Below are 26,912 nucleotides of genomic sequence, written 5' to 3' on the forward strand. Positions count from 1 at the left end.
AAAAAGCCGGACCACAAACAGTTGAAACCAGAAGTTACACACCTTTAGGACATCTACAGCTACACGTACCAGTTTACAGTTTATTGCAGAGTCTGGTACAGACTTTTTCTTCTTCAAGGCATTGCTTCTGCTATTTTCTCACTACCAGTCTTACCTAAGTCAGACGCCTGGCTGCACTTACACCAGCCTTCACTCATCCGCTGCCAGAAGGCTTCAGGCTGTTCAAATGGTGGAACAAAGCTGCTGGCTTAAAATTTTTGCTTTAGGAATAACCCAGTTTGCACTACAGGCAGACAGCTGCAGTGCTGAATGGCAGACTGGAGCCGTGGACTGTACCTGTCCTAGCTAGTGAAGAGGCCCAGGTCCTTCAGGAGGCTGGAGAGCAATCCAGATGCAGTGGCTATTCTCTCTCATCTGGAAGTTCATGGCACTCCAAGGCATCACAGGTGATAGGTATTTCCTCCTTATGAAGTGACAACAAGCAACAGATCAGTGACAGAGAAAGCCCTGAGGTGCGCTATATATATGTGACTTCTATGTGCTCCAAGAAAACGCTTTATCTGAGGAAGGACAGCTGTCTTAAATGTAGCCATGTTCTTTTCCAGCGAACAGCTGCGGTTGCCAAAACCAATTCCCTGGTCTTCCCATTTCTGGCTGAAGAAAACCCCACAAGGCAGATCCTGCATCTGCATCCAAGAAGAAGGATGTTTGGTGACTTTCTTCCCTTTGGCTCAACTGATAATCAGCCCTGCAAGCAAAGCAGGGCAGATACCATTAAAGAGCGAAGCTGCCTTTCTATTCCATAAGGCAACCCAACAAGAAAAGGAAACCTGATGAGAAATTCCACGTACAAACCAAGAATTGGATTTAAGAGGTACAACAGCTTCTTTCCCAGAAAAGTCTTGAGTATAGCAGCCTTATAAATCTGAAAATTTCAGCCTAATGCCATGGTTACACGTAATGTGCACGGCATCACAATACACAAGCAGCAGTTCTCTTAAGTACCACTCTGCCCTGGGAGCCCAGAGTTTGCTGTCTGCAACCTTTGTATCAAAATAATGTCAGAAGTTAACAACCTGCTAAGATATATGGGAATACCCTGTGGCTTTCCAGGTCTTGTTTCACGTTACTGCAGATGCAGATTCATGAAAGTAGTGCCTTACCTTCTCATGTTTGAAACTGGATTTTCACACCCGTAACTTCTATTTTTTGAACAAGATTTGTTACGACATTTTTAGCTGTATTGCGGCAACACCAGCAGGTCCTGTTGTGTCTGCCATCCTACAGGCATAGACTGAACCACACTCCCTTCCAATTCCCTTGCCAGCGGTGGATCCCGCTGTAGCCACAAAACTGAGAGGAGATCCGGATAAAGAAGTGATATATTTCATCCATGACTATTCATTTCTTAACCTACAGTGGATGAGCACAAGGCACCTGAAGCACGGCACTAATGACCAAGTGAGGAAGTACAAAGGTTACTGCCTAATCAATTTTTCCTCATGTCATCTGGAATAGCATCCTATAAGGCGTAACTGTGCGAACTTGCACTGAATTATAACATCGGAAGACAAAATCTCTTCTGTCTAAGAGGAATGGAAAGATGGATGGCAGAAAAACGGAAGGAAAAGCCTTGAGTGCTTTATCGTCCCAACTGACATCCTGTGAATGGTAAGCAATAAAAAAAAAATATTGAAAAATAGAAAAGTTCTTTCTTACCCTTAGCACTGTCCCCCCAGCTGTTAATGCTACAGAAAAATGCAAAATTCCTTTAAACCGCATATTTAAAAATCTTGCAATTTTATTTGCATATAAAGGCCGCTAGATATAATATCACAATAAATTTAAAGAAACAGCTGCTTTTCTAAATTCCATTAACAAGGTAACATAAAACAGAACAAAGCTCAATAGCATTTACAGTGGTAGAACAGAAATAACTATCTGCAACAATATTTTGTGCTAGCGAGATTGCATTTACACACAGTGCAAAATAAGGAAAAGGAAATAAAAAGACAAGAAGAATATTTAAATATAAAGGACAACTAAGCCTTATTTTAGTTAGGCTTGATTGTATCCATTTGACTTTATACATGCCTGAACTATGACAAAGATTTAACTCGGGCTCTTGAAGGCCTTCAGCACTTGGAAAATGTGTCACATCCTTCATAATTTAGATGTGCTGTACAGCATAATTTTGCAGATGCTATACTGGCAATATTAAATCCTAGCTTAGTTATAATGCACAAAAAATACATATATATATAAATTCATATTTAAAAGGAGTCCGCATTTACATTTTTTATTTTTTTTTTTTTTACTGCATGAAATACCTGCTCTTTGCAGCTTTCACCCCCAGTCTTTTAAAGCTAAAATAATTTAAAAAACAAACAATAAAAGGTCGGTATCACATACAGGCTGTGGCTATCTATATCAGTCTTTAACGTATATAATAGGTAGAGACAAACAACTGAGAAGTCTATCCTCCCCTTGCTGCATTCTACTGTTAACAGAAACAAGTTTCAGTATATGCACACATATCAAGAGGTAAATGGACCCCAAAATAGTGTTTGTGCTACTAAAAAAACAAATTGATATAAATGGAGATGAAAAGCTAACATTTAGACCTAGGAAAAAAGAAGACACTTAAAAAACCCCGACAATAACATAAGTTGTGCAAATTTGGGTGTTTTTAAATGCTGCCTATTTTTTAGCTTATAATATAATATTAAAATAAGGTCTCTCACTTATTAAAAGAAAGCTTGGCTGTCCTTTTGAGAACACTATAACAATTTACAATGGCAAATTTATTGAAAAACAAAATTCATTTTACAAATTCACAATGCTTTATCAATTTAAAATGAATGCTGCATTTCCAAAAAGCACAACCTCTAACTTTTCTTCTTGTTTCTTTTGTACCAGCAATTTACAAAAAAAAACCCCAAAAAACCCAAACCCCACCCCAAAACAAAATCCCCATGGTTCTCCCAAATCCCCTCCTCCCCCCACCCCACCCCACCTCCCCGGCTTTTTGAAATAAACATGTAACAGAATGTAAGTTTTATAATTAGAAAATGGCAGTTTATAGACCTTCCCCAGTTCCAAATGTGCAGTAGTGCTTCATGATCCTTGAGGGGTTGGAAGGTCAAATATAATTGGAGGGTTGGTTGGTTGAAAGCTGACTGTACACGTTGAAGCATTGATGTACGTCGTGTAACCGTCTGTCATAATGCCATAACCTGTAGGGAGAACGTGTCATGCTTACTGTAATATAAACAAACGATACTGCCCGTGGGCACCTGTGCTGAAAGCTTGTTGTGGGATCAAGGCTTTGGAATAAAATTAATTCCTTCAAAATGACACAAGTTCTTGAACGCCGCCACAAAGGCTTGATTGAAAAAAAAACCCAACCAACCCTCAACGTACTGTCTTTGAAAGAACTGATGCTTTTGTTTTATGTATACTTTTTTCCTCCATCGAAAATCCCCTGTTGCAATTGAACACAGCAGAAACAGAGACAAAACCACACAGGTACTTTTTCTAATTAATTAGCGCGCTGTAGTTTGTATGTCTCTAATGTCTGTCATAAGAAAAAGACCAATCAGGAGCAAAAGCTTTAGAAGTAACTTCGATTTTGCCTACAAAACCCCTTCTTTGGGCAATGATCCAAAGCCAGTAAGCTTTCCCCGTGCTCGCCCTTATCATCCACCTCCTTGTCACAGGACTGCCAAGCTGGAGCTCACGCTGGCTTGTGAAACCTCAGAAACTCACTAGCAGGTTAAAGATATACATATATATATATATATATATATATATATATGTAAGTTATCTACCAGTGAAAATCATGACTAAGGAAAGGAATCTGCTGCTATAACACGACGGAGCCCTGGAGGTCAATGGATGACCCCTCGCTTCAGCCGAAAACGGAGGTGAAGGTTAAACAGATGACTGCTTTTCATTACGAAGGGATCTTGGTAACTCATTCCCAAAAGAAAACCAAGAAGCAGTGAATATTAATCACAGGCTTTTCAGCATGCCAAGGACTTGATCCTCAGTAACACCGTGGCATGAGTTTCAGGATGCTGAAGACTATTCTCAACCTTCTAAACATCTAGCCGGCAATGCCCTTGTTCGGAGCATGTCTGAGGAACCCGCAGCAATGCCGGTGTTCCGCTGGCCTCCACCCTCTCCCGCTTGCCGCAGAGGAACAGGGCACACAGGGTTGTGCGCTCCAGTGATGTCAGGCAAGCGGAGCAAACTATAGCGACCCATCAACCGCACCACGCCTCAGCCTTCGTTCAGCAAATGTGAGCTGAGAAAATGTGGCAACAGAAGTACAGAGATACGGAGCAGGTAGAAGTTCTCCTCTTAGAGACATTGTCTCAAGGATAAGGAGACAGGGGCTCCAGTTCTACCAGTGCAAAAGGTGAGAAAAAGTTTTGCCATTGTTTTCAGCTGACATCCACAAAAAGCTAACGAAGAAGCTAGAAAAAAAAAAAATCTAGGAAGAATTTGGCACCAAATAACACTACTTTAAAAACCAAAAAAATCCCAAAACAATAAAAATCACAAGTTTCATGGAGGAAGAGACCTTCCCATCACAAACCCGCAGGGGAAAAATGTTTTTCTTTTAAACCATTATGATACAGTACAGATCACTGCTGTCTGAAAGCTAAGATAAATACAGCTACCCACAGTGTCTATCAGAAAGAATAATCACTTCAGAATTGCTGCACTGTCCGCCTGTTTTACTTTATTTATTTAGACTGGCAATTTTGATTTAGATCATCTCATGGTGGGAAAAACCTTGTTTGCAGTTGTTCTTGCTTATCAACCAGGAAAAAAAACCCTGCATCACCTCCACTGATTCAATGGAAAGTGGTGCATGTTCACCTCAGCTGGAGCTGGATAAGAATTAATTTTGCACTATACGATAATGCTCTTAACACTTGGCTATTTCTTTCTGTACTGGAACAAGCCGTTCTTCTGTCTTCTGCATAAGTACTAAACAGGATTTTAACAACTTTGTTGGTATTCTCGTAAGAATTCATTTGAACATTCACTTTTAATATGTGCTGCCACCTTTCCTATGAGATTTAGATCTAAGGTGCTGCACGTGGTTCCTCAGTGCTTTCTCATAATAATGATCTTGTACATTAAAACACTTTCCTCTCCCATTACTTAACAGTATTACAACTAAAAGTTTCATCATCCAATGTGCCTACAAAGGCTGCAGGCACTTTACGTTTTAGCTGGAAGTCTTGCTGTACTCACTTATTATATGCAAGGATTAACATTTATACCAAACATCCAATCTTTTCCTGCATGCATTAGAAGACTGCTATTTGTGCCACTATACTACTTAAGGTCAAGTCAGCATTTCAATATATTATAAAGTCTATATTTACAGATACCAGGCATGAAACTCATTGTAGGAAGTCACAAGGGCTTCAGGAAAAACTAACACCACTAGCTGAGAAAGCTGTCCTATTTTTTATTTTTCTTTTATGAAATTCTCCAAACCTTTAAGCCTAAGAAGAACCTAGTTAGAGTCAATGGAGAAACCTCCAGGGGGGACAGTATGAAGCATTTAACGTGTAATTTCGAGTTCTAGGGTCACAAAGTCTTACACTCTCTCTCAGGCAGAACTCCCAGTGTTTGTCTCTCTGCCATATGAAAGCTACAAAGTCGTATTAAATAATTAAGTGTCTCCAAAACGTATTTTATCTCTCAGCCTCTTCCACTGCCACAAACTGAGCTTACTGTTTCTGAAGCTTCACACTCTGCCTGATCTGGTACTGACAGTGGGGAAATATCTCTTCCAAAATACGAGACTGCTGGGAGGTAACATACACAGTACAAAATGTATTGTAGGATGGTTTTAGAAATGTATGCAAAATGAGTTCTGGCAATCTCTCCTGACATCTGACTCAAGATGCCCTCCTTTCTGCCTTTCCTTATACACTGAGGGAGGTGAGCTGAGACAGTAAGTTGACTTCGATTTTCTTTTTTTTTTTTTTTTCCCTAGCACACTTCTTGGCTCCTGTGCTTGGAATAATGGGGATAATTTTCAATTTGGCTTGCAAGTGTGGGGAATCTCATCTGTTTCTCTAGCCAAGTTTGTCAAAATTTGAACTACTTTCAAAGAACCTGTATAGAACCACCTTTGCACAGTGAAAGATGTAGGTGGCTAAATGTAGCACACGTTCCTGAAACAGCCTGTGTCAATTCTGGCATGAATTTACAAAGTGCTGTGCATGCAATCACTCCCCTCAACTCCCTCCCTACTTTAGTTCAATATGCTGTTATCTATCCTTTGCAACACACCATCAAAATGTGCTTCTTTGAAATCAGGCTGAGATCAAAGAGGGGAGCAGTGCTGCTCCTTACCTTCATGAATCCCACCGAAGACATGGAGTTTGGGTCTTACTCGCCTCTGCACCGTGTTCAACAGCTCCACACAACCCACTCTCTGCAGCTCCTTTGGAACCCAGTCTCGAAAACCTGAAGGCAAAATGCAATCAATACTCTTAATTTTCTCTATTCAGGTAAGGTTTCACGTAGTCTTTCAGGAAGTCATAATTCATGGAAGGTTTATTACATTATCTGTAGTCGTAACCTCTCCATTAAAGCACACAATGGCTTTTAAGAAATGTTTCGCTGTCACTTTGTCTTGCTTAAGATTTCCTCCCTCCATCTGCATTAATATTTTTCTGGATGTGATTTTTTTTTTAAAAAAAACTATGGGTTTAAAGTCATCTTCCACCTTGAAACCCTGGGACATTTATTCCTGGCACTGCTGCAGATTTTTCTTCCCCTTCCCCAGGCTCTTACAGCAGTCAGCTTCCTGAGCCAGCTACATGGTTACTCCAGAAATTAAACACTTCAGGAAGATCTGATCTACAACCCAGTACCTCTGCCACCCCAAAGATTTAAAATACAGTCTTGCACATCTTCCAGAGGACCACAGTCTGCAAGTGTCAGGTTAATTCTGAGCCCCTGGTCACCAACCACAAGCAATGTAGCAAAACTGCTTAACAAGCTAATGCTAGTTGACTACATTGCCACTCAACCCTACGGATAATCTGGAAAAATGCACAAAACTTGACATCATGTGTTACAGAAGTCTGCTGCTTGGACTAGCGTTGACAAGGATCAGAAGGACAAGATGAATGAGGAGGAGTAAAAGGGCAATCAGGAGCCACATCCCACTATAGCACCCTTCTACTGACTTTAGAGTCATTACACCCTCCGCCAAGTTTATCCCAGGTAGTAAAAACATGTTGTGGCATGAACTTGACTGAATTTTGGAGAGAACAGAGTCCAGTTACAGCTCTACCTCCCTTCATATTTACGGTATTTCAATGGAGCAACATTTCAATATAAAACATGTATTTCAATGGAGGAAAAAAAAAAAAGCAGCATTTTGTCAATGCTATCATGCACGCTGAGACCTACGGCCCCTCCTTTTAGAAACAGTACTAACACCTAATCTGTGCCTGTAGTTAAAATACAGTGCCAACCTTTTGAAATTGAACCTCCATTATCTCCATCAAAACCAAAATTTAAGTACGCTTACTCAATTAAAGCACTCATTAGTGTCTGCAGCATCACAGCATTTCTATATGAACCCAATTCAGAGCAGATGAATTAGCAACCCATTTAAAATAGCACCCATGAAACATCATAAGCATGCTTGTGGGTTTTTTTGCTTCTTTGGGAAAATAAACAGATTAAAGAGTGCTATTCAAAGCGTTGGTTTGCAATACCCGGCACGATCCACCATCAGTGGATGGCGTATCGCTGCTTCATTGAAGCAGCATGCTGGTAGCTCTAGTTCAGATTAAAGAAAATTTGCAGATCATCTTAGAATATTCTCCAAGTAGTATTAAAAGAGTAACGAGGATATAAAAAGAGTGGTAAAGTATACTACTCGTCAAAAAACTTTCTGGACTTTTTTTTTTTTTCCTTAGCTCTGCTTACATTGCTGACTCTTAACTTAATTGTGGCAGAAAACATAAGCATGCATTAATTCCCGACTCCACGGTCACTGAGAAGCTCTGAGCCAACCTGGTAGCACTTAAATGCTGTTTTATGACGGCACCTTGCAATTCTGAAAAGCTTTTTTTTATACTCACTACCATCTCAAAAGTCAGTGACTTCAAGTGATGATCTGACCCCTTGGATTTCAAGAGCTGACAAAATCAGTCTACTAACAATAACGGTAATGAAGAGACTGACACACTTTCTTATCTTGATAAACCCTATTTATAAAAGGCAGATGCTCAGTTGTGAAACCAACTGAAATATTTAAAACACTATCTTAGACTGCTTGCCACGTGTCTTAAAAAATCGCAGTAAATAACATAAGATACTGTCTTGTGGGGTACAGGAGAGGGAAAAATAGCAGGAATTTTCAAATGGTTTTAGTGTGGGCTTCAGCAGCTTCAGAAACTGAGTACTCCTGCCTCTGCTGAATGATCATCCTGGTGTCTTTTTAAAGCCATTAGAATGTAGTTTAGAACTTAGAATTAAAATGGGTATTCAGTAAATTACTCACATTTACCAAGCAAGCAAAATTAAACTAAATGAAAAATTCAACTATTTAATGAAAAAAACAAATCACGCATTCATGGAGTTGTGCTCACCTGTCATTAGTTTGAGTAAGGAACAATTACCTAAGAACATAATTTTACTCCTTCACAGGTTTGCTATAAGCCAATTAATATCCCTAAAACGACTGTTACATATTGTAAGTTTACAAGGACATTATCAAGGAGAAGATGTGACTGCATACTCCTGTACTCTAAAAGCTTACGGTAACATGTCACTGTAGTGGAAAAAAGTTTTAATCAGTTTCTGCAAAATTGTATGGCATTGGCAAATATTTGTCAGATGAATATTGTTCTTAAATAAAATGTTAAACTATACCGGCTACAGACTTAAGTATTTGGTCTTCCCCATCTTGAGTTTAACAAAAAAAATCTTATTAAGAAAACACCTTATTTCTTATTAAGAAATCTGCTAAGCCAAAACATCACTTTACATTTCTTCCGAAAAGGCTTCTTAACGCATAGGTTTGAGTTAGGGTACAATTACAGTAGAGCTTTTAATATTATTAATTTTGCTTATTTGAAAGTAAAATTCTCATGCAAAAAAATCACACACAGTTTTTGTTTCACTTACCAAGGGGAGGTCCATGTGTCATTAGTATATCAATTCCCTCAGGAATAAGGTTCCACTTGTCTAGCAAAGACTGACCTCTGGGTAGGTTAAAGCCCCATCCATTAAACCATGGTGTCCTTTGGGGGAAAATAAGACAAACTGCATCAGTATAAAATCAAAATCTCTTCCCTTCTCCAATTTTTCTGAATTAAAACTATTTCTGTGCCTCAGAGGTAACTTGCAGACAGCCTTTTTGAAGGGGATACCTCTAAAACAAACTAGTTCAAATACACACACTAACCTATGTGTTTGAATACAAAATAATATCCTAGGCTCTTTTGGTACTTCAAGAGTATTCATCTGTGGGGGCATTTACTCACTAGAGAGAAAGGGAAGCAAGTTAAAACAACACAGTCCAAATTTAAAATGGGGTTCTTTTTTCCCTCCCCAAAGTTTGAGGATGTTTAAACATAAGAACACCTTTCTTACGTTACCTACCAAAAGAAACAAAAAATCTCAAAAGCGTTTTGGAGGCAAGAGTCTATGTCTCAGGGCACAGGGCAGCCAGTGGGTACCAGTCCAACAGGGAGGCTGGGATGCAGCGGCTGTACGCACCATCTGCACTGCAGCGGATCACTGCACTCAGACTTGCTCCTTTCAGTACTTTTAATATCAGAACACTGTTATGTAACTTGGCTTTGAACTCTTGAGCCTCCTAGAGGTCTTGGTCACACAATGTTTAGTCTCACAATGACTTATTAATTTGAAGAGACCATAGCATTCAAAATTCATGTAGTATTTCTTAAGGAACACTGTGATCCTCAGGCTCCTCCACCATGGCGTAGCATTGTTCCAGACATTGGTTCATGCATCAACCCAAGCACATAGTGATGAAAAGCGAACCTTCTAGGAGTACTTTTTCAACGTATAAAAGCCAAACCAAGTAATTTTAATGCAGGTATATGATAATTAAGCCTTTCCTTATCAGGGGTACACAGAGCAATTCTTCTAAAGAGAGACTATAATATTCACACCTGTTACTAACAACTTTTTGTACAGCTGTTACAACTGTACTGATTTTGTTTTCATCCACGTGTGTCTCCTAGAGCTGGGGCAACAGATTTGGACTTCATTCTCTAGGTAGGACGCTCCTGCCCTAGCCCTAGTTCTTTGGGGGCATCTTTCTGAGAGCTCAAGCTCCTCCTGCAGCCTTCACTGTACTGCAGTTCTGAAAATCAGAAATCAAATTTGGGGGAGGAAAAACCAGCTACAAACCAACCTCAAAGAAAAGCATACCGGTCAAAAAGAGAGAGATCATGAAGAGTCCTACACAATTTCATTATGTGATCTGCCTCCTGTACCCTCTAAATTATACATTCTTTCAGCCCCAAATACGCATTTAAGTGGAAATTTCCTGATGAGGTTATAGCGTCACTTTTTATTTTTTGTAATTATTTTGTTTTCTCCAGACAATAGTTTCACCAATGAAGATTATACCCAGTTATATGTATGGTCTGAATTCCTGACAATGGGAAAACAGCAAGCACTGCTAATATAGGAGCGGGAAGGTCACTAGAGCCATAGTAACAAATAATAGACACATCCCATGTGGTCCTACGGAACTAGTACTTTATACTACACACACATAAGAACTCGTTCGACCTAGCAGACTTCCTGGATGCTGGATGAACGGTAACAAAAGATGGGAAAATTAGATGTCAGTTAAACATTTCATGTGAGCTATGGGTTCCTCATGTGCATAACAATGCAACTTCACCTCTCGCCGCTGGCTTACTGTGCACCCACTGACACACCTAAAACAGTGCCTAAGTTGTAAAGTAAGGTCAGTGTACCTCACAGGAGGTACGCATTTGTATTTCTATTTGCATTTGTATGCAACTGAATTAAAACTGAAGAATGTGTCTTACCTTTAACTAAATCACAAGTGTTTCTGCTTTTCTCCGACTGACCTTCTGAAACACGTATCTAAATTTCCTTTCCTATTCTGTTCCTAAGGTTTTAACATATCAAGATTATTGTAACCTTCAGGGCTGCCATTAAAAGTTAAAATACGGTTTGGCTAAACATTCAGCTACTTAAAAAACCAAACACAGAGCACATAGGTTGAACTTTTTCACTGTCAATTAATGACTCTTTCCCCACTTGCATTTCTCCTGTAGATAATACTGTAGTTACTACACTATAGTTAAACCTGAAACATGAAACCACATCTGTGATCTCTCCGGAGCTCTTTGGAGACTACAACCACAGAAAAACCTGGATTTGTCTGCAGGTTTTTTTATTTTATTTTCTTCTGAAGCACTGTGGGAGGAGGAGGGGAACCAGAGCTCCAATATATTCTTCGTTCACCAGAGCTCTGTAATTAGCTGTGACTAATGGGCACCACCTGGGAATCCACTTGTAAGAAAACTTTTAAGAAGCCTTCCCCATTATGCAGCATGCACATAAAAAAAGATGCTCGAGTACTTAATATTTTCATCGGAAATAAATAAATAAATGGAGAAGAGAAGGTATGGCTGGAAGGACACCTGGATTACAGACGCAGATTTCCAGCATCTAAAGCATGAATTCTTTTCCTAAATCTTCACTTAAAGCAAAAACTGAAAAAGAAATCCTTGCCTGACCGGGCACACCGAAAGTCCCTGCGTTTCTGAGATAGTTCAGACTTCCCCAGAAAGCCAAGAAGAAAGAGGACACGTTCAGAACACCACCAAGAGAAACAGCTTTATGGCACAGATTCAGGTTTAGATGAGATCACAAGGAAGGTCACCCGATGTTTGCACTACACTGTGTTGTGGCACAGACGAAATGGAGTTGATGTACTGTGAATCCCGTGAGCGGACAGATGAATAGCTGTTTATCCCCAGCAAACTTTAAATGTGTGCAGGAAAGACAAAGCCTGCACTGTAGGTAGGCAACATCCTATCAAGGGGCATTGGACAGGGAGATTTTACTTCTTTTAGTGCCCTTTTTTGCATGCATAGCAGTTAAATAGAGTCGCTCTCAACTTCTAAATAATTTAGAGGGAAAAAATTGTGCATGTAGTTATGTGCCTTCTGCAGCGTATTCTCAAGCTCATTACTCACTGGGAGAAACCACCTCCTATCTAGGCAGAAATATTTATAATGAACTTTGGCTGCACCCACCTGTGGTAAGTTGCAATCAGGTGCAAATAATTAGAAAGGCTACTCAGCCATTAGTAACCATATTTAAGATCTGACCTATTTTTCTTTCCTGTGAAGTTTTAAGTAAAAGATTTCAGTTACCTCCTACAACCATTAATAGTATACTTCATTTTTAAGTAGCTGGCAAGAAAAGAAAGCTATCAGCTGTTGAATAATGCCACAAGGGAGGTGCAGACGTAAAAGCCACAGGGACTAGTAATGAGAGATTACAAATGATTTTGTCATTTTACATTTGATGGACCAGAACACCTTCTCATACCCAACACCCAGCGTGATGCAAGTCCCGCTTGCTCGGAATGTCAGCCCGTGTCCGGGAGAACCTAATTGAGCCTCCGATCGTCAGAGCCACGCCGCACTCCACAGCATCCTTCCTCCACCATCAAACCGTCATGATAATTCTTGATCCCCCACTCACCTGACAGCTCAGCCCTCCCCTGACTGCAAAGCTCCCTTATCATTTAGGGGTAGCAGTTATGCTGGCACCAGATGTGACACAGAGAATATCCTCATGAAAGGCAGACACCTGGCCCATCGTTACTCTGTTCAGTTTTTCATTTCCAGGCAGGAATCCCCACAGATCCCCCTCCACCTGGCGTTTTGGAAGTTACAGTTTCTGCAATTAAAAGAATGCTTATGCAGTAGGCTGTGTATTATCTTCACACCCTGTGCTGCGAGAGACGCAGACTTCACTTGACAGAATACCACGAAGGAGGGGATCTTAAGCTTTGCGACAAGACTCACTCTCCTTTTGCAGGTGCATTGGGAGAACCCCCTGGCAAGACACACAAACCCATCTGCTTTTAACAGCAGAGAACTGCCTCTTCAGCAGGTGACTGGAGCTCCCTTCTCCCAGGTTACTTTATATGGTTTTACTGTTTTACTATTATGTTAAAAAAAAGCCAAAACCACAACAAAACGCAAAAAACCAAAACCACAACAAAAAGCCCCAACCCGACAAAATGAGCACAGTGATGGAGCATTATTTTATGGCACAAAATTACAACTGCTCCTCAGTGTGTGCACCTCAGAAGCAACACCATCACATAAGGAAACAGGAGGCACAAAGCCATGGCCAAGTCCATCCAGGTGATAAAGGAATTTCACCTCCTTCTGGAACTTAAACATTTTTAAAGGATAGTATATCCTGCTACCTACTTTCATCCCTCCTCTGGCTCATGAATTTAATTACCTGATCCTCAGAGTTCAAGAACTCAAAAGGTAAATGTACAACGGGACCTTCCATATTCAGCTTTTCCTTTCACTTGCACTAGTAAATCCACTTATTTCAATAGTTACTTCTAAACAGGATTAGAATAAATAAACTCTCTCATGGGTTTTTAATCCCATGTATTCATTCATTTTTAAGGCTACCCAGTCTTTTAGGAAAGCTTCAATTTTATCCTTAATCCAATGAGTAAGATGCACAGGAGGCAAAAATCTCCGTCTGTTTCCTTCCACAGGGTAACAGCCGAGGGGGTGTCTGAAAGGCATCGCAGCAGGAAGCACTTCTGCACAACTAATAAACAATAACAAAATGCTCTTTATTTTTGTCAGCATTCGAATGGAACACACGGACCTGGCTCATGAGAGAGACAGTTCCATTAGGAGAACAGAAACAGTGGGACAGGACGCCAATGTGCACTCCTGTACTCGTTCCGTTACAGGACTAGCTCGCAAACACATCCCCAAAGGATCTATTACAGCCCCAGATGGGAACGGAGGCAGCGCAGCAGCTAGCAGAGAACAAACCATGGAGCAGGGGAGGGGGGGAAAGTGACCTTTGTGCACAGAAGAGAAAAGCCTTTCAATCCTCCTCCCTCCGCCCCGAACGCCACGCACAAATGTTTGCCAGGGCAGAGCAGCACACGTGCCCGTCTCCATTCAGTCAATGGACAGAGCGTGCCTAGTGGGAATACACAAAAAGGGATTGTAGCGCGGGCGAGGGAGAAGGGGAAGAAGGAGACCATGTGTAATCATGGAAACAAAAGGCTGAGGAGGGCAAGTGCACAATGTATTAAGGAAGCACATTTTACAAGATAAGAGCTTCTTTAAAGGCTCTGAAACTTGCCTTCAGTGCTACAAAAACAGTATTTTTTTTTTTTAGTTAAGCTCCTTCTTATAGTGCATATTCAAATGCTTTTTCATAACAACCACAGCCAGGAAATCTTAAAGGCTAAATGATTTCCTAAATGTGCTCATTATATGCAGTGTTGTGATATCAGTAAGAGGCACAGGCTGGTGGCTCGAGCTGTAGTTATTCCCGCTAGCATTTACCTGCTGTACCTCAGTGTCCCATTTAGAAAGTGAGGGCAGTAACACAGAACCGAAGAGGCATCCCGGGGTCTGGTTCCTTGGGATGTTGCTTACCGTGCATCTTACATCTGCTGAGGCTCTCACAAAAGCAGGTTACCAGTGCTGTGATGGTGTTAGCCATGCTACTGTATCTTCCAGCCCTCCCCACCCCCACCCCCCACCCCCCGTTTTATCTCTCACAACTTACATAGTATAAACTCCAAACACCCGATTTATGGTTTATGTTATAAACACTCGGTTTAAACAATCACAAAGCATTTCAGAAACATAACTCCCACCCATCCACTGTGTCTGGAGGGAAGGTGTCCACACAATGCCATTTCCCTAGGAAGCAGTCTTCCACGACGACAAGCTGCAGCAACCACTTCATTTGCTACAGGCTAGTGTGAGCTGGCACACTCCTTGCACCCAGCTGTTCCCCATTTCTCCCTCGGATTGTACGAACTGATTACTGGAGGCTTAAGCTTAGACTCCTGTCAGATAGAGACCTGTGCCTGGATCTCAGGGAGATATCAAAGAAAATGTTAGGACCATTCAGCACATTCCCTGGATGTGCTGATCTGGACCAGATTATCACCTGAAGGATGGACTGATACAGGAATCAATGCAGCTTTAGCTGTCCATATGTCTGGAAAACGGTACATGAAAAGAATTCCATCCCACACCTTGCAGTTCTTCCCTCAGTCTCTGCACATCTCTGCCTTTGCTGCCTCCAGGCTGCCCAGCTGTTACTGACTGGTAACTGAGCTCTAGACCCCAAATCTAAAGCCTGCTACCTCTGAGGATACCTTTCAGCATTTGGTTTCTCTGCCAGCCCATACCAACCACTGGCAACTTCTGTCCTGTGTCTTGGATGGTTAGCGATGCCTTTTGGCAGATGAATGTCCATTCAGTTCACATGTTTAGTGTTAACAGTACAGTACTGTGTTAACACACAGTATTTAAGACCACAAGTCGTCTTCCGTGGGGAAGACATGTTCTTTTAAAAGAAGAAAACAGAAGCAAGTTGAGTAAAGAAACTCATAGAAATACATCAGGGTTTAAGAAACTTGAGAGCAGAAGAACAGACAGGCAGGAGGTTAAATTGCTAGTAATGTCATGGAGGATTTACAAGACACAGAGGATGCAGAGCACAGGGCTCAAGAGTACACCATGAAGCAGAGAGGACACCACCAGGAAGATAATGGGTACTGGAAAGGAGAGGAAGGGAGAAGATGAATTTCTCAAGTTTATGACTCAGACAACCTTTGTTTAAGTATCTGAATTGCTCATCAAAGAGGAAATTTCTTCCAAACCTTCTGAGGTTTGCCAATCCCTAACTGTATTGCAATTATTTTATTTAGGGCTTTACTTAATGAGATCTGGGAGATATTTTAATATCCCAAAAATATGAAAATAATTCAAACTTGACTCAAGGGCTAATTTCATTCTACTTTTAAAAAGAACAGAATTCACAAAGGCCTACTAATAGAAGCAAGTATTAGAGCTTCTGCATTTCTGTGCTGCATATAGCTGAGGATGGCTTGAAGGACAGACCTGGTCTGAGCCAGCCCTAGCCCCCGCTGCATTCATACACCAAGTACACTGTTCCCACGCACGGTGATGGGTGCTATGGCAGCAGCTCAGGTCTATGAAGTACCACACTGGACTGATCTGCAGAACTGCTTCTCGTTCCAGAGCAGCCACACGTCCCCCTTCATTCCCACACTGCCTCCCTGTACAGGGCACACGCACCCGTCAAGTGTCAAAGGATGCTGTAGGAGTGAAAAGCGCTTGAACGCCTCCAACTGTTAAGGCAGAATTTTGTGGGCTTTGTAGAAACAGAGTCACAGAACATCTATCCTAAAACTCACAACCGAAATCAGATGTCTGATGTCTGTTCTGAGGGACAGGCCAGGGGGAAAGAGGAAACAAAAGGGAAAAAAGCAGCTGGCTGAAATTCCGATTCAGTTTTGCTCAACAGCTGTGCCTGTTATAGAATGATGCTTGGCTTCTTCTAGTAAACATGATCATTATACACTAGTTGTATTACATTTTAAATTAACTTTCTCTCTCTCTCTTATTATCCATGCAAGAAGTGTAACCTGACAAAGCTTCCACCCCAGGTAGATCTGGAAGAAGGTTTTGCAAGTAGCCCTGTTTCTGCAATGAGGATACACATTAAAGCAGAGCAAAAGCACAAGGGAAGGAAAGCCCTCTCCCCCAACACACCTACTTGTGCATATCTGTGATCCACTGGGGTAGCGTGTGCGTTTGAAGGTGTAAACCCCCAAAATCTGTAACAGGTGTAATTCCCTCCAGTAGCTTCTGTTGAATGCTTTGTTTATTTATAAAAGCAGCATTTGCAACATACTAACAGAAGGATGGCTGCCTTTGAAACAAGTAAGTTACATTTCAGTGAATTCTGAAACAAATGTTGCTACATATAAGTAAGAATAATAAACATTGGGAGGGAGGTTTGCCTGTCTGCCCTGTTGGTGGATTTGGCTCTTAATCTTAAGAAACAGCATCCAGGAACTTCACGGTTTTGCATACCACTTAAAATAGAATTCTTTAGCATCGCTAGAGAGTCACTCCAAAAGGCTTTGCTGGTCAGAGAACAGCCTGACTAACCTGTGTCAGGTCACCAGTTGGACTTGATGATCTAAATGGTCTTTTCCAACTCCAATGATTCCATGATTGATTAATAAATGCTGAAGCCACAAACCAGAAAAATGCCTGATACACATTTTAATGTAGTGTTTCAGCACCTTTATGTAACTTTACATCTGTACCCTGTGCTGCTCTTAAGATATGTAACTTAATGACATCAACATGAAAGGTGAGTTTTGCCCCAGAGGATGAATTTTGGACGGGGACTCCCGAAGAGCTGCCGAGCCAACGTACCAGCTCACTGCTGCACAGAGGGGCCACAGCCCCCCCGGCCCCATCATCAGTCCTTGCACCAGCTCCACTTTTTCCAGGCTCTATCTACTTGAATCCTAACACATGAGGTAGAACACTAGATAATGTTGATACTCCCATAAGCCACAGAGCAAACCCTACAGATGATGGAGGAAAAAGCAATAGCTGTGCTACCTGCGAGGAATTAGCTTCTACCACTCCGCTGTTCTCTGAAGATAATCCTCTGAAAACAAAGAGACTTGCCGGTTTATGCTTACAGGAATACCTGCTAGATAGCACATCTACGTTTTGAGCCACTTTAGGAATGAATTAATCTCTCACAGTAGAACTGTGGTCAGTACACACCTACAAAGGACCCAGGAGTTACAAAGTCACTCAAACAGCAGGTTTGCATCACAGCCAAATTTAGCTCTCGTTTTTGTATCTCATTGGAGCTTTCCATATAACATACTTCTGTGCTCTAGCACACAGCATCAAGAAGGTAAGATTTTGGTCTTTGAGCCGTTTAATGTTCTGGATATCTGGGTCGCCCTTGCTTTTCCTGATCTGATTTCCAGAGTTACAAACCACTTTGTTACTTCTGAAAAGTAAAAAACCCAGAAAAATCCACTAAGCACCAACCTATAGCACAATCACCAGATCACGAACGCTTTCAAAAACTTGAAGTACCTTACAAGTGATAATTAATTTAGCCTCAGAACAATCTGGATACAGCAGTTTATAGAGATACTGTGTAGAACTAGGTTGACTACACCAAGAATAAATTTGCCAGAATATCAGCCTAAGTAACTTGCTTAAAGCGAATCAGATGGTAGACACAAAATACCGTCCTCCATGATTTTCACTATCGGTCTTGAAGTCAATTATTCTTATCTACTCCAATGATTTAAAATCAGACACTGAGATTGCTTTTTGCCAGATGGTGCTGTTTATCTATAAATACCATCACTATTTTTATTTATTTTTTTGCTCAAAATGCTGCTTAGCATTCTTTAAGAAGAAACTGAAACTTTCCAGAATGGTAGGAAAACCAAACAAGGTTCACATGCATTAGTCTTCCATGCACACAAAGCCCACAATATTTAATTGCAGGAACTCGTAACATAATCTTCTGAAAATTTACAGAAGAGAATGGAAACAGTTAGTTATAATTAGGCCACAGGATACTCCCGGAATTTCTTGTTTGTTTGAAGTCTGTGCTACCTTCCGTTTCAGCTTATTCTCGAAGCTAGATGCAAAGTCGCTCACCCTCACTAACCACATGAAAAAAGCTCAAACAATCAAAGAGTTCCTAGTGTCACAATACATGCTTATTTGGCATTTTGGTACAGTACAAAATATCACAGCTGGACTTTAAGCAGTAACACTGTTTACTGTATTTACTATTTTAAGTTTTAGGAAATGTCATGAGACAAATGTCAAGAGATGCAGATTTGCCTCATTTTCTTCATTTGTGAACATCCTTTGTTTTGTACAGAAATTTAACATCTGGCCTACTTAAAATTTCACCTTTACCAAAACCTGTGATCCTACTTTGGAGTCTGCAGGAAGGAAAAGTTAGCAACTCCTGCCCAAACTTCATTCCAAACCACTGTTACTTCATTTGTCAAATTCTGTCGACCAAGAAACAAACAAATTCACACCTCCTTCTCAGCTCAGAAAACCTCAGGAGACTTCTGTGCAAAGCAAGTTCACAGGTACAAAAATCCTACACCTGATATTACACACGATGTGTGCATGTGTGTATATACATGTATAAAAATACATTTATCTCCTGTTTCTCTGCCTGTGGCAAGGAGTCCGACAAATAACTTGCAGAACTGGTGCAATGCACTCCCCAACCAACAAAAACTCCAACCGCGGCAGCAGTCAGGCATGACCCCAGCAACACAAGCTAACATTTTCAGGTTATTACCTGGAGGAGCTGTCTTATGTATGAGCCAATTTAGCAAATCAATTAAAATAATGTAGTTACTTGATCAACAGATGAAGACAAAGGAAAAGAAAAATGACAGAAGAGACTGGGGGGGCGGGGAACATATGAAGGTTATAAAAGAAGCAGAAGCTGCTGAGAAGACTGGAGAGCGCATTCGGCATCACAGAGGTAAAGGAAGCATTATTTTAATTGAAAAGGATCTGTTTAGGTATATGTCACTCACTTTTGTTGGCTTCAAGATGATTAAACAAGGAGCTCAGATTACATGCAGGTCAGTTTACACAACATTTAATTTCAGGCTCACCCACCTTCACGTTGTCCCTTCAAAGAGGTTTGTGGGAGATGCAGATTACCACAGACTGAGTGAGAGTTAATTTGACTCTCCTGGTGAAAAAAAAACACCCTAACATGAAAACTTTAATTAGAAACCAACATAGCAGAATTTTAACCTCTGTATTAGTGACTCCACCTGACCAATAAAACGCAGTTCACACTCTTTTCAATTCACAGCTTGACGGAGAGAGGATTTTGACCCCCACCCCTCTCCCAGGCCACATGCAACACCTAATTCCCCTCAAGAGTGTTAACAGAACATAATTAAGTGTGAGCAAGCAAGCAGCAGAAAAAAAGGAGTAGGGAAGATGTCTTTCTCATTGACCACCAGTCAAAACTCCAGGTTTTATGAAAAGCCTGAGCTGCCTCGTAGTTGGATCAGAGTCCAAAAGCCCCTGTGCAGCCAGTGACCAAACTGCTTCTCCTGGAACTGCAAAGCAGCGGCTCCAGTCAGGGCACCATCCAGTGGGCAACATGCTGGCATGATCTGATGTTTCTCTTGCTACACATGCCATGCTATAGGTTCACAATTACATATTCATCCCTTGGGATCAAGTACACTCGTATTCAAAAAAAAATACAGCTCCAAAGAAACTCGTGAGCTCGTATTACAAGTTCTCACCTGAAGTAAATTTTTTACTGATGAGTTACAAGCCTAGGAACCAGTGGTTTGTAATAGAAAGGCAGACTGACATTTAAATAGAGTGGCACTAGAATAATGGCTTTACATTAGTATTTTATGGGAGGCTGAATAACCACAGAGTTAACATACTGTATTTTCTGGCAATAAAAAATCTGTTGAAAACAAAAGGTCATTTTATTTGATAATGTAAACGAATTAGATTTGTATTGTATGGTCAAGAGAGTAAAGGAAAGATTGATTCTGAGAGAAGTCAATATATCAGGATGGCTAGGATTGGTTCGGTTTTAATTCTTCAACCATGTTGTAAACCCTGCGGTTCATAACCCACAGCTGTATATCGCTGTACAATGTAGGTTTTAATATAGGCCCCAGACTTCAGTCTGATCTGATAAAAATCTGAAACTTGCAGAAGGCCATTATGTGGGCAAACTATTCATTTTATATTCACCTCCTTGTCGTGTCAGTGCAGAGGTCATCTAAAGAGGGGGCCTAATTAATCAAACTGTCAGAGCCAATGAGGAGGAGCATGTTAATAGGACTTTTATTTCACCCAGGAAAGCAGTGGTCTGACAGGAACCAGAAAATATGGCCTTGATGTTGCTGTTTATTAGCAATGCTGAGATCAGTGGTAATAGGTGCCAAGCAGTCTATGTTTGATAAAGTGTTGAATGTCAAGAACCTGCACCAACTAGAAATTAGACTGACATGAGGCAAGAATCTCAGTGTATTGATAGCTACTGGAGAGCAGGTATGGTTTGGGGGATCACAAAACCAGAACCTGCCCAGGACATCTCCTCATTTCTTCAAAAGTAAAGAAAAAAACCAAAAACAACCAAAAAAACTCCTACTAAACCCCAAACCACCACCACCAAAATCCCAAACAAAAATCTCCAGAACAAAATCAACCAAAAAAAACCTCCAAGAAAACCAACAAACCCAAACCATTCCCTCGCCCCCAAACACCAAAAACTCACCAGCTATTTTCCTGCACTTCAAGGTGAGGCTTTGCAATATTTACTCCCATTTGGCACATGTAGGCAAACACAGCGGCACTAGCACAGAAAAGCCCTAACGTGGTGCAACAGTGCTGAACTGAAAGGATTGCCTTGATGGGACCCCACGGTGGTATAAGGTCAGCACACCAGTGCGGGACCTACATCCCTGTTATCCTTTGAAGAGCACTGGCAGGACTGTAAATGGTCTGAGACTAGTTTAACAGCTGACACTAACGGATCCAGATCAATGCAGAAGCTGCACCAGATGAAGGAAGCACGGCATGGGTAGCAGTTAGGTCTGGGCACTTCTTGCCTGTGTCAGATGGAGCACACAAGGAGTTAAACCCTGGTCCCACAAAACACAACGAAAATGCTAAAATAAATGCAGTGAAGATTTCATTTCTTACCCAAAGCCCTTCCCTCATGTTCTTAACACAAAGTGCATGCTCATAGTAAAGGAGAAAACAAGCCTATCTAAAAGGGAGTGAGTGGGAGATACAAGAGATGCTCACAGTTTTTGAAGGGCACTGGACTCATTTTAGCAGCAGCCACGGCATTTGCTGTGTGGGTGATATATGTAAAATTTTAAATTAATTATTTTAGTAATGCACCCCTACGTGATTTCTCAGTCTGCAATGTATTTTAGACTTCAGGCCATGGTAGGCTTTATAATTAACTACTTTCTGAAGCCATTTTAATTAATTTTTTTTCCCCAACACCATTATTTCCAAATGAATAGAGAGCTAACATTAAATAGCCCTCTAAATAGAGAGCTGCAGGAATCTACTCTTGTAGGATAAAGCACTCAGAATCACACCCTCAGCAATGTCCCCAGAAAGGTTTAAGCAAAGAATATAGCAGCTGAAAGGAAATGTGCTGCCAAAGGGGAACCACGGACATTGATGGGGCATGTGAGTGCCCAGCTAAGTCGAAATTTTTCTTGGTGGAAGAGGAAAGCTGTTGTGTTTATGGCTGCTGCCAAGGATCCAAATATCCTCATCCTGAATGATCATCTTTTTTTTTTTTTTTTTTTCCTTTCCTTTTTTTCCCCCCTTCCCTGAGAACACTCCATTGTCTGGATCTTCCTCTTAGAGCCAGCAATACTAAAATTGGAATCAAATGATGCAGAACTGAGTTCTGTGCCTCTCACTGGGGTGAGTCAGCCTCCCAGGCAGCCGCACTCCATCCCGAAGCTCACAGGGGCTGTTGGAAAGGCAGGAGCCCAGGGTATCCTGCCTTCTGCACTGTGGACAGCTGTTCCTTGCAAGTAGACTAGCACAATTCGGTCTGCAAAGACTAGAGAGAGTTGTCTTCGGTAAGATATTTTCCTTTGGCAGCAAAACCACTCGGAAAACCTCCCGCCTCTCTCCTAAGCCTTCCCAGCTTCTCCATGCCACAGGCACCGCTCCCTTCTAGTGGTACTGTGAGACTGACATCACCCATGCGCAAAAAAATTTGGAACATCTTCTCAGTTATTTGGTTTTACAAGGATTCAAATCTTCAACAGCACAAATTCAGGACCGGGGAACGGTAGCACTGGGCTCAGAACTGGTTATTCTGGGCAGGAACTGCTCCTCTGATGGCCAAACTCACTTAAAGCTTTGTTTTAAAGATAACAAGGCACGCCTACCGTAAAAGAAACATATGAAGAATAATTAAGACACTCTTCCCTTCCTAATCTGCTGCAACAAAGTCCTTTCAAATGGTTAAAATTATATTTATTTCCCCTTACAGTTTCCTACTTTCTAATTTAAACATAAGGCATGCCCCCTATACTTCACAGAAAATGTGTCAGATTGAAAATAAATGCAGAAAGCTAAAGCGTGGTCCAAGTGACTACCTTTTGGAGCTTTAGATGGCCATTTTCACAGCTACAAGGAAAATAAATATTGGTGGGCAAAATCTTAATGGCTACAAGCCTCATTTTTACATTTCTCAGGGGCAGCAGTGTTAGAAACATGTATTAAAGTCAGTTCACCATTAGCATATGAAGCAGCACAGAAATTTAGAACTATCTTAACTATCGTTTTAAAAAGTATTGAAGAGGGTTTTTCTGCCATTGACAATGTATTACTTAAGCCATTAACAGGGGATTTTATTAGCGTTAGGATTTTATTGCCTAGATTGTACTGTTAGTTTTGGGGGTGGGAAGAGGAGGTTTGAATTTTTTATGTCACACTTTCATTTACTATCACTGCGTAGTCAAGAGTATGACCAAGCAACTATTTCTTCAAAGGCTTTGTAAAAGCGTGTTCTTTAAACTGCTTGCCTAACTTCACGGATATAGCTCTTATTTTGAAACAAAAGAAAATCTGCATGTTAATCCCAATGACATTGCTATAGGAACCTTATTTACAGTATGATAAAAAAACGGTCCTTTCTTACAGCCTCATTAAATCTAAGCCTCATTTAACTACTAGGACATTTTTACAATGGGTTTACTGACATACTATGATAAATGTCTGTATAACATCCTTCAACAATAGCCCCGACTATAGCCATAACCACAATGTGTATAAACACTGCATCAGTTTTAACAATGTGCTGTCCTGAATAGTAGGAAGTGAAGTAACACTAAACACATTTTTACTAACCCCCACATCTCCAAACCTGTTTTGCTTTAGGTTTTTTTCATCGGTTTCTGTTTTGTTTTGGGGGGTTGCTTTGTTTTGTCTTCTCAGCAGGAAAAGAAACATTCCCCTCAAAATTATGAGAATTAAGATACTAAACTTTTTAAATATTACAGGATCCCTTTGAAATTGTGACCTAGGCAGAAAGGTTTCCTGAAATTTGAGTCTTTAGAGATAAAAGGGTTGGCAGCAGGATGAAAGCAGCCCTACCCTTTTTTCCATGTCAGAGAAATGAATGGAATGGCTTATGAATACATGTAACTCACCCATTCAGGAGCCACGCTGGTGCCTATTTGTCCTGAAATATCAGTGTTAGGTTACTGTGCAAAGCAAAATAACTGTCAGCCAGCAAGAACTCAATCCACATGAACAATGAGGGCCAGAACAAGGTTTTTAGAGACTTAAACTTTTCAAACCTCAAGTTAATACAAGGAATTAAAAGGCATTTCTCTGGGTATCATGCTCTCAAAACACCTTTATGAACGGTTAGCCACTGTTACTTACTCTTGGCCAGCAACAGAGAGATCAGGAGTACCAAACTCAAACTGAACGGGCTCAACCGCTTTCCTGTTCAGGGCCGGCCTCTGATTTATTTTCACATCAAATGATATCGCAAAGCTGGACATGGTAAACCTACAATATTTTCACTGGAGACTAGGGTCTGACATTGTGTTTAAATGAAATTTCCCAGTTGTCCCAAACACTTTTTATCTTATTTCCATGCTAGCTGTTTGAAATGTCACTATGTATTGCCACAATGACAGATGAGCAAAGGCACAAGAAAGCAACAGAGCTGGTTTCTCCAATGAACCATGCCTGGCAAATGTGACAATTTACTTTTGCCCCTGGCTCCTGGTCCACTCCCAGGTATTAATGGTAACAGGGAGAAGCTCTGCAATGCAACTTTGTGCAGGCTGAAATACAAAGCACAGGTTAAGAAAATTCTGTATGCATCTATGCACCTATGTATATACATACATGCATTATTAAAGAATACCACTGATGGCCAAATCTTGCAAATATTTTTTTATTTTACTACCACAGGTTCTCTCACCAATGTTAGAGAGAGACTGACAGCAAGAAAACCTGGGCAATACAGAAAATTGATCCACGCAGCCATAATACATATTTTATGTGGATTAATAGACTGAGGCTTGGGCAGTATTGGTAATAAAGAAAATATCCTTCAGAAAACTTTTGCTTTTCAGAGTTGATGTTTCCTGCTCACTGGGATTTCAGAATCTGCAAAAGCTTCCTTTCAGTGACAGTAGGGAGAAGGCAATGATAACATGTATCATTACCCTAACTTATGTGCATATTTCTATTAATTATAATGAATTGTTCCAAGGAGAACATGAAGATCAAACTCTGAACTTGGGTTTCTCTTTTCTAATTTTTTTTTTTTTTGCTTTAATTATGTAATAAACTTCTGCCTTTAAAAGGCAACTTCCTTCTATAGGCTTGCTCTATGACATATAGAGCTGGTAACCACTAGAAGAAATACAGAAGGGTTTATATTACCAATTAGCACCTGAACATTGCTTATTCTCTCTCCTCCATTTGAGCAACTGCTCACCCCGAATAACACTCCATTTACTTCAGCTCAGTGAGATAGGTAGACTTGCCTCTCATGGCAATGACTACTCCTGAGCAATGCTAAAGACAGAACAGTGAGCATTTGTATGCTGTAACCTCCACCTAGGAACATCCAGCACCCGTATCAATGTGTGTGAAATGCTGGTCTCATTGAAGTCAACGTTCAAAATTTCACCCATGATTTATTTTTCAATAAGTCATCTCTCACTGTTCTGCTCTTTGATATTGCTCTGCTTCTGAGAGTGCAGAAGATATGAAAAGGTGCATTTCTATTAGCAACATCCACTTTAAAACTTCACATTCCACCCTCTTGGTAAGGTTCTGCTGCCATCCATTCTCTGATACAAGCCCATACTCAGCCTTCACCTGCCTTTATCCTCAGAAGAAATAATTTTGACTATCACAAAACCCTCTGAGAAAAAAAACCAACACCACCACCCCCAACCCCCCCCCCCCCCAAAAAAAAAACCACAAAAAAAACAAAACAAAAAAACCCCACCAGAACAGAGGTCATCATGGTCTCTCTCATAAGCATTAGGAAATGAACTTTTGAGTAATAGATGCAGGGTAAAAAGTGTTCTGCACCATGGTTTGGCCAGTTTCCCCTGAAGATGTAAATCTATGCAACTACCTTCTTTAACAGCACACAACTGAAGCTCCAAATGATCAGAATCTTCCATGACTAAGACAATACAAGAAAGATATACTGTATTTTGGGGATATATTTTCAGAGCTTAATAGTGGGACGCATCTGAAACCTTCCTCTTCCAGGGATGCAGGAGATAACATGGCCCCAGAGGACCCATAGCCCAAGCCATTTCCTTAGTTTACTATTCCCTAGCTACAGCTGGGAGAAAGAAGGGGGAAGGGAAGCAGAAGACTGCAGATGGTCACTTCAGTTTATTCAGTACTCTAGTGGTTAAAAAACTTCCTCAGAAAGTCCTCCTCATTCAGGAGACACAAATTAAATACTCCTTAAAAAAACAAACAAAACCCCATAGGAATAGCCTCACCAGCCTCTACAGGGCAATGCCAAATAACTACATGCATGCATGCATGCACACACACTTATACATAACATATTCTCTATATTTTTTAATAGATACATATGAACAAGATATGCTTCATCATGTGCTATGCAATTGCAATCAAATAAAAAAAAGTGCACAGAAAGTGAGCACGATTTGACGTGTT

The 26,912-nt window shown here is 40.8% G+C and overlaps 1 protein-coding gene across 3 annotated transcripts in view; it reads right to left on the minus strand.

The window, feature by feature from the left end:
• Positions 1-1,777: 1,777 nt before the first annotated feature.
• Positions 1,778-26,912, minus strand: part of MPPED2 (metallophosphoesterase domain containing 2) — a 108,808-nt gene continuing 83,673 nt past the window's right edge. For all 3 annotated transcript variants that reach the window (XM_055722966.1, XM_055722967.1, XM_005436167.4), the window contains exons 5-7: positions 9,184-9,299; positions 6,388-6,501; positions 1,778-3,236 (exon numbers count right to left, since the gene is read on the minus strand). In XM_055722966.1, the coding sequence (XP_055578941.1) occupies positions 3,118-3,236; positions 6,388-6,501; positions 9,184-9,299 (349 nt within the window). In that variant the 3' untranslated portion in view covers positions 1,778-3,117. The remainder of the gene's footprint in view (positions 3,237-6,387; positions 6,502-9,183; positions 9,300-26,912) is intronic.

Source organism: Falco cherrug, chromosome 10, assembly GCF_023634085.1.
Source record: "Falco cherrug isolate bFalChe1 chromosome 10, bFalChe1.pri, whole genome shotgun sequence".
Lineage (NCBI taxonomy): Eukaryota > Metazoa > Chordata > Aves > Falconiformes > Falconidae > Falco > Falco cherrug.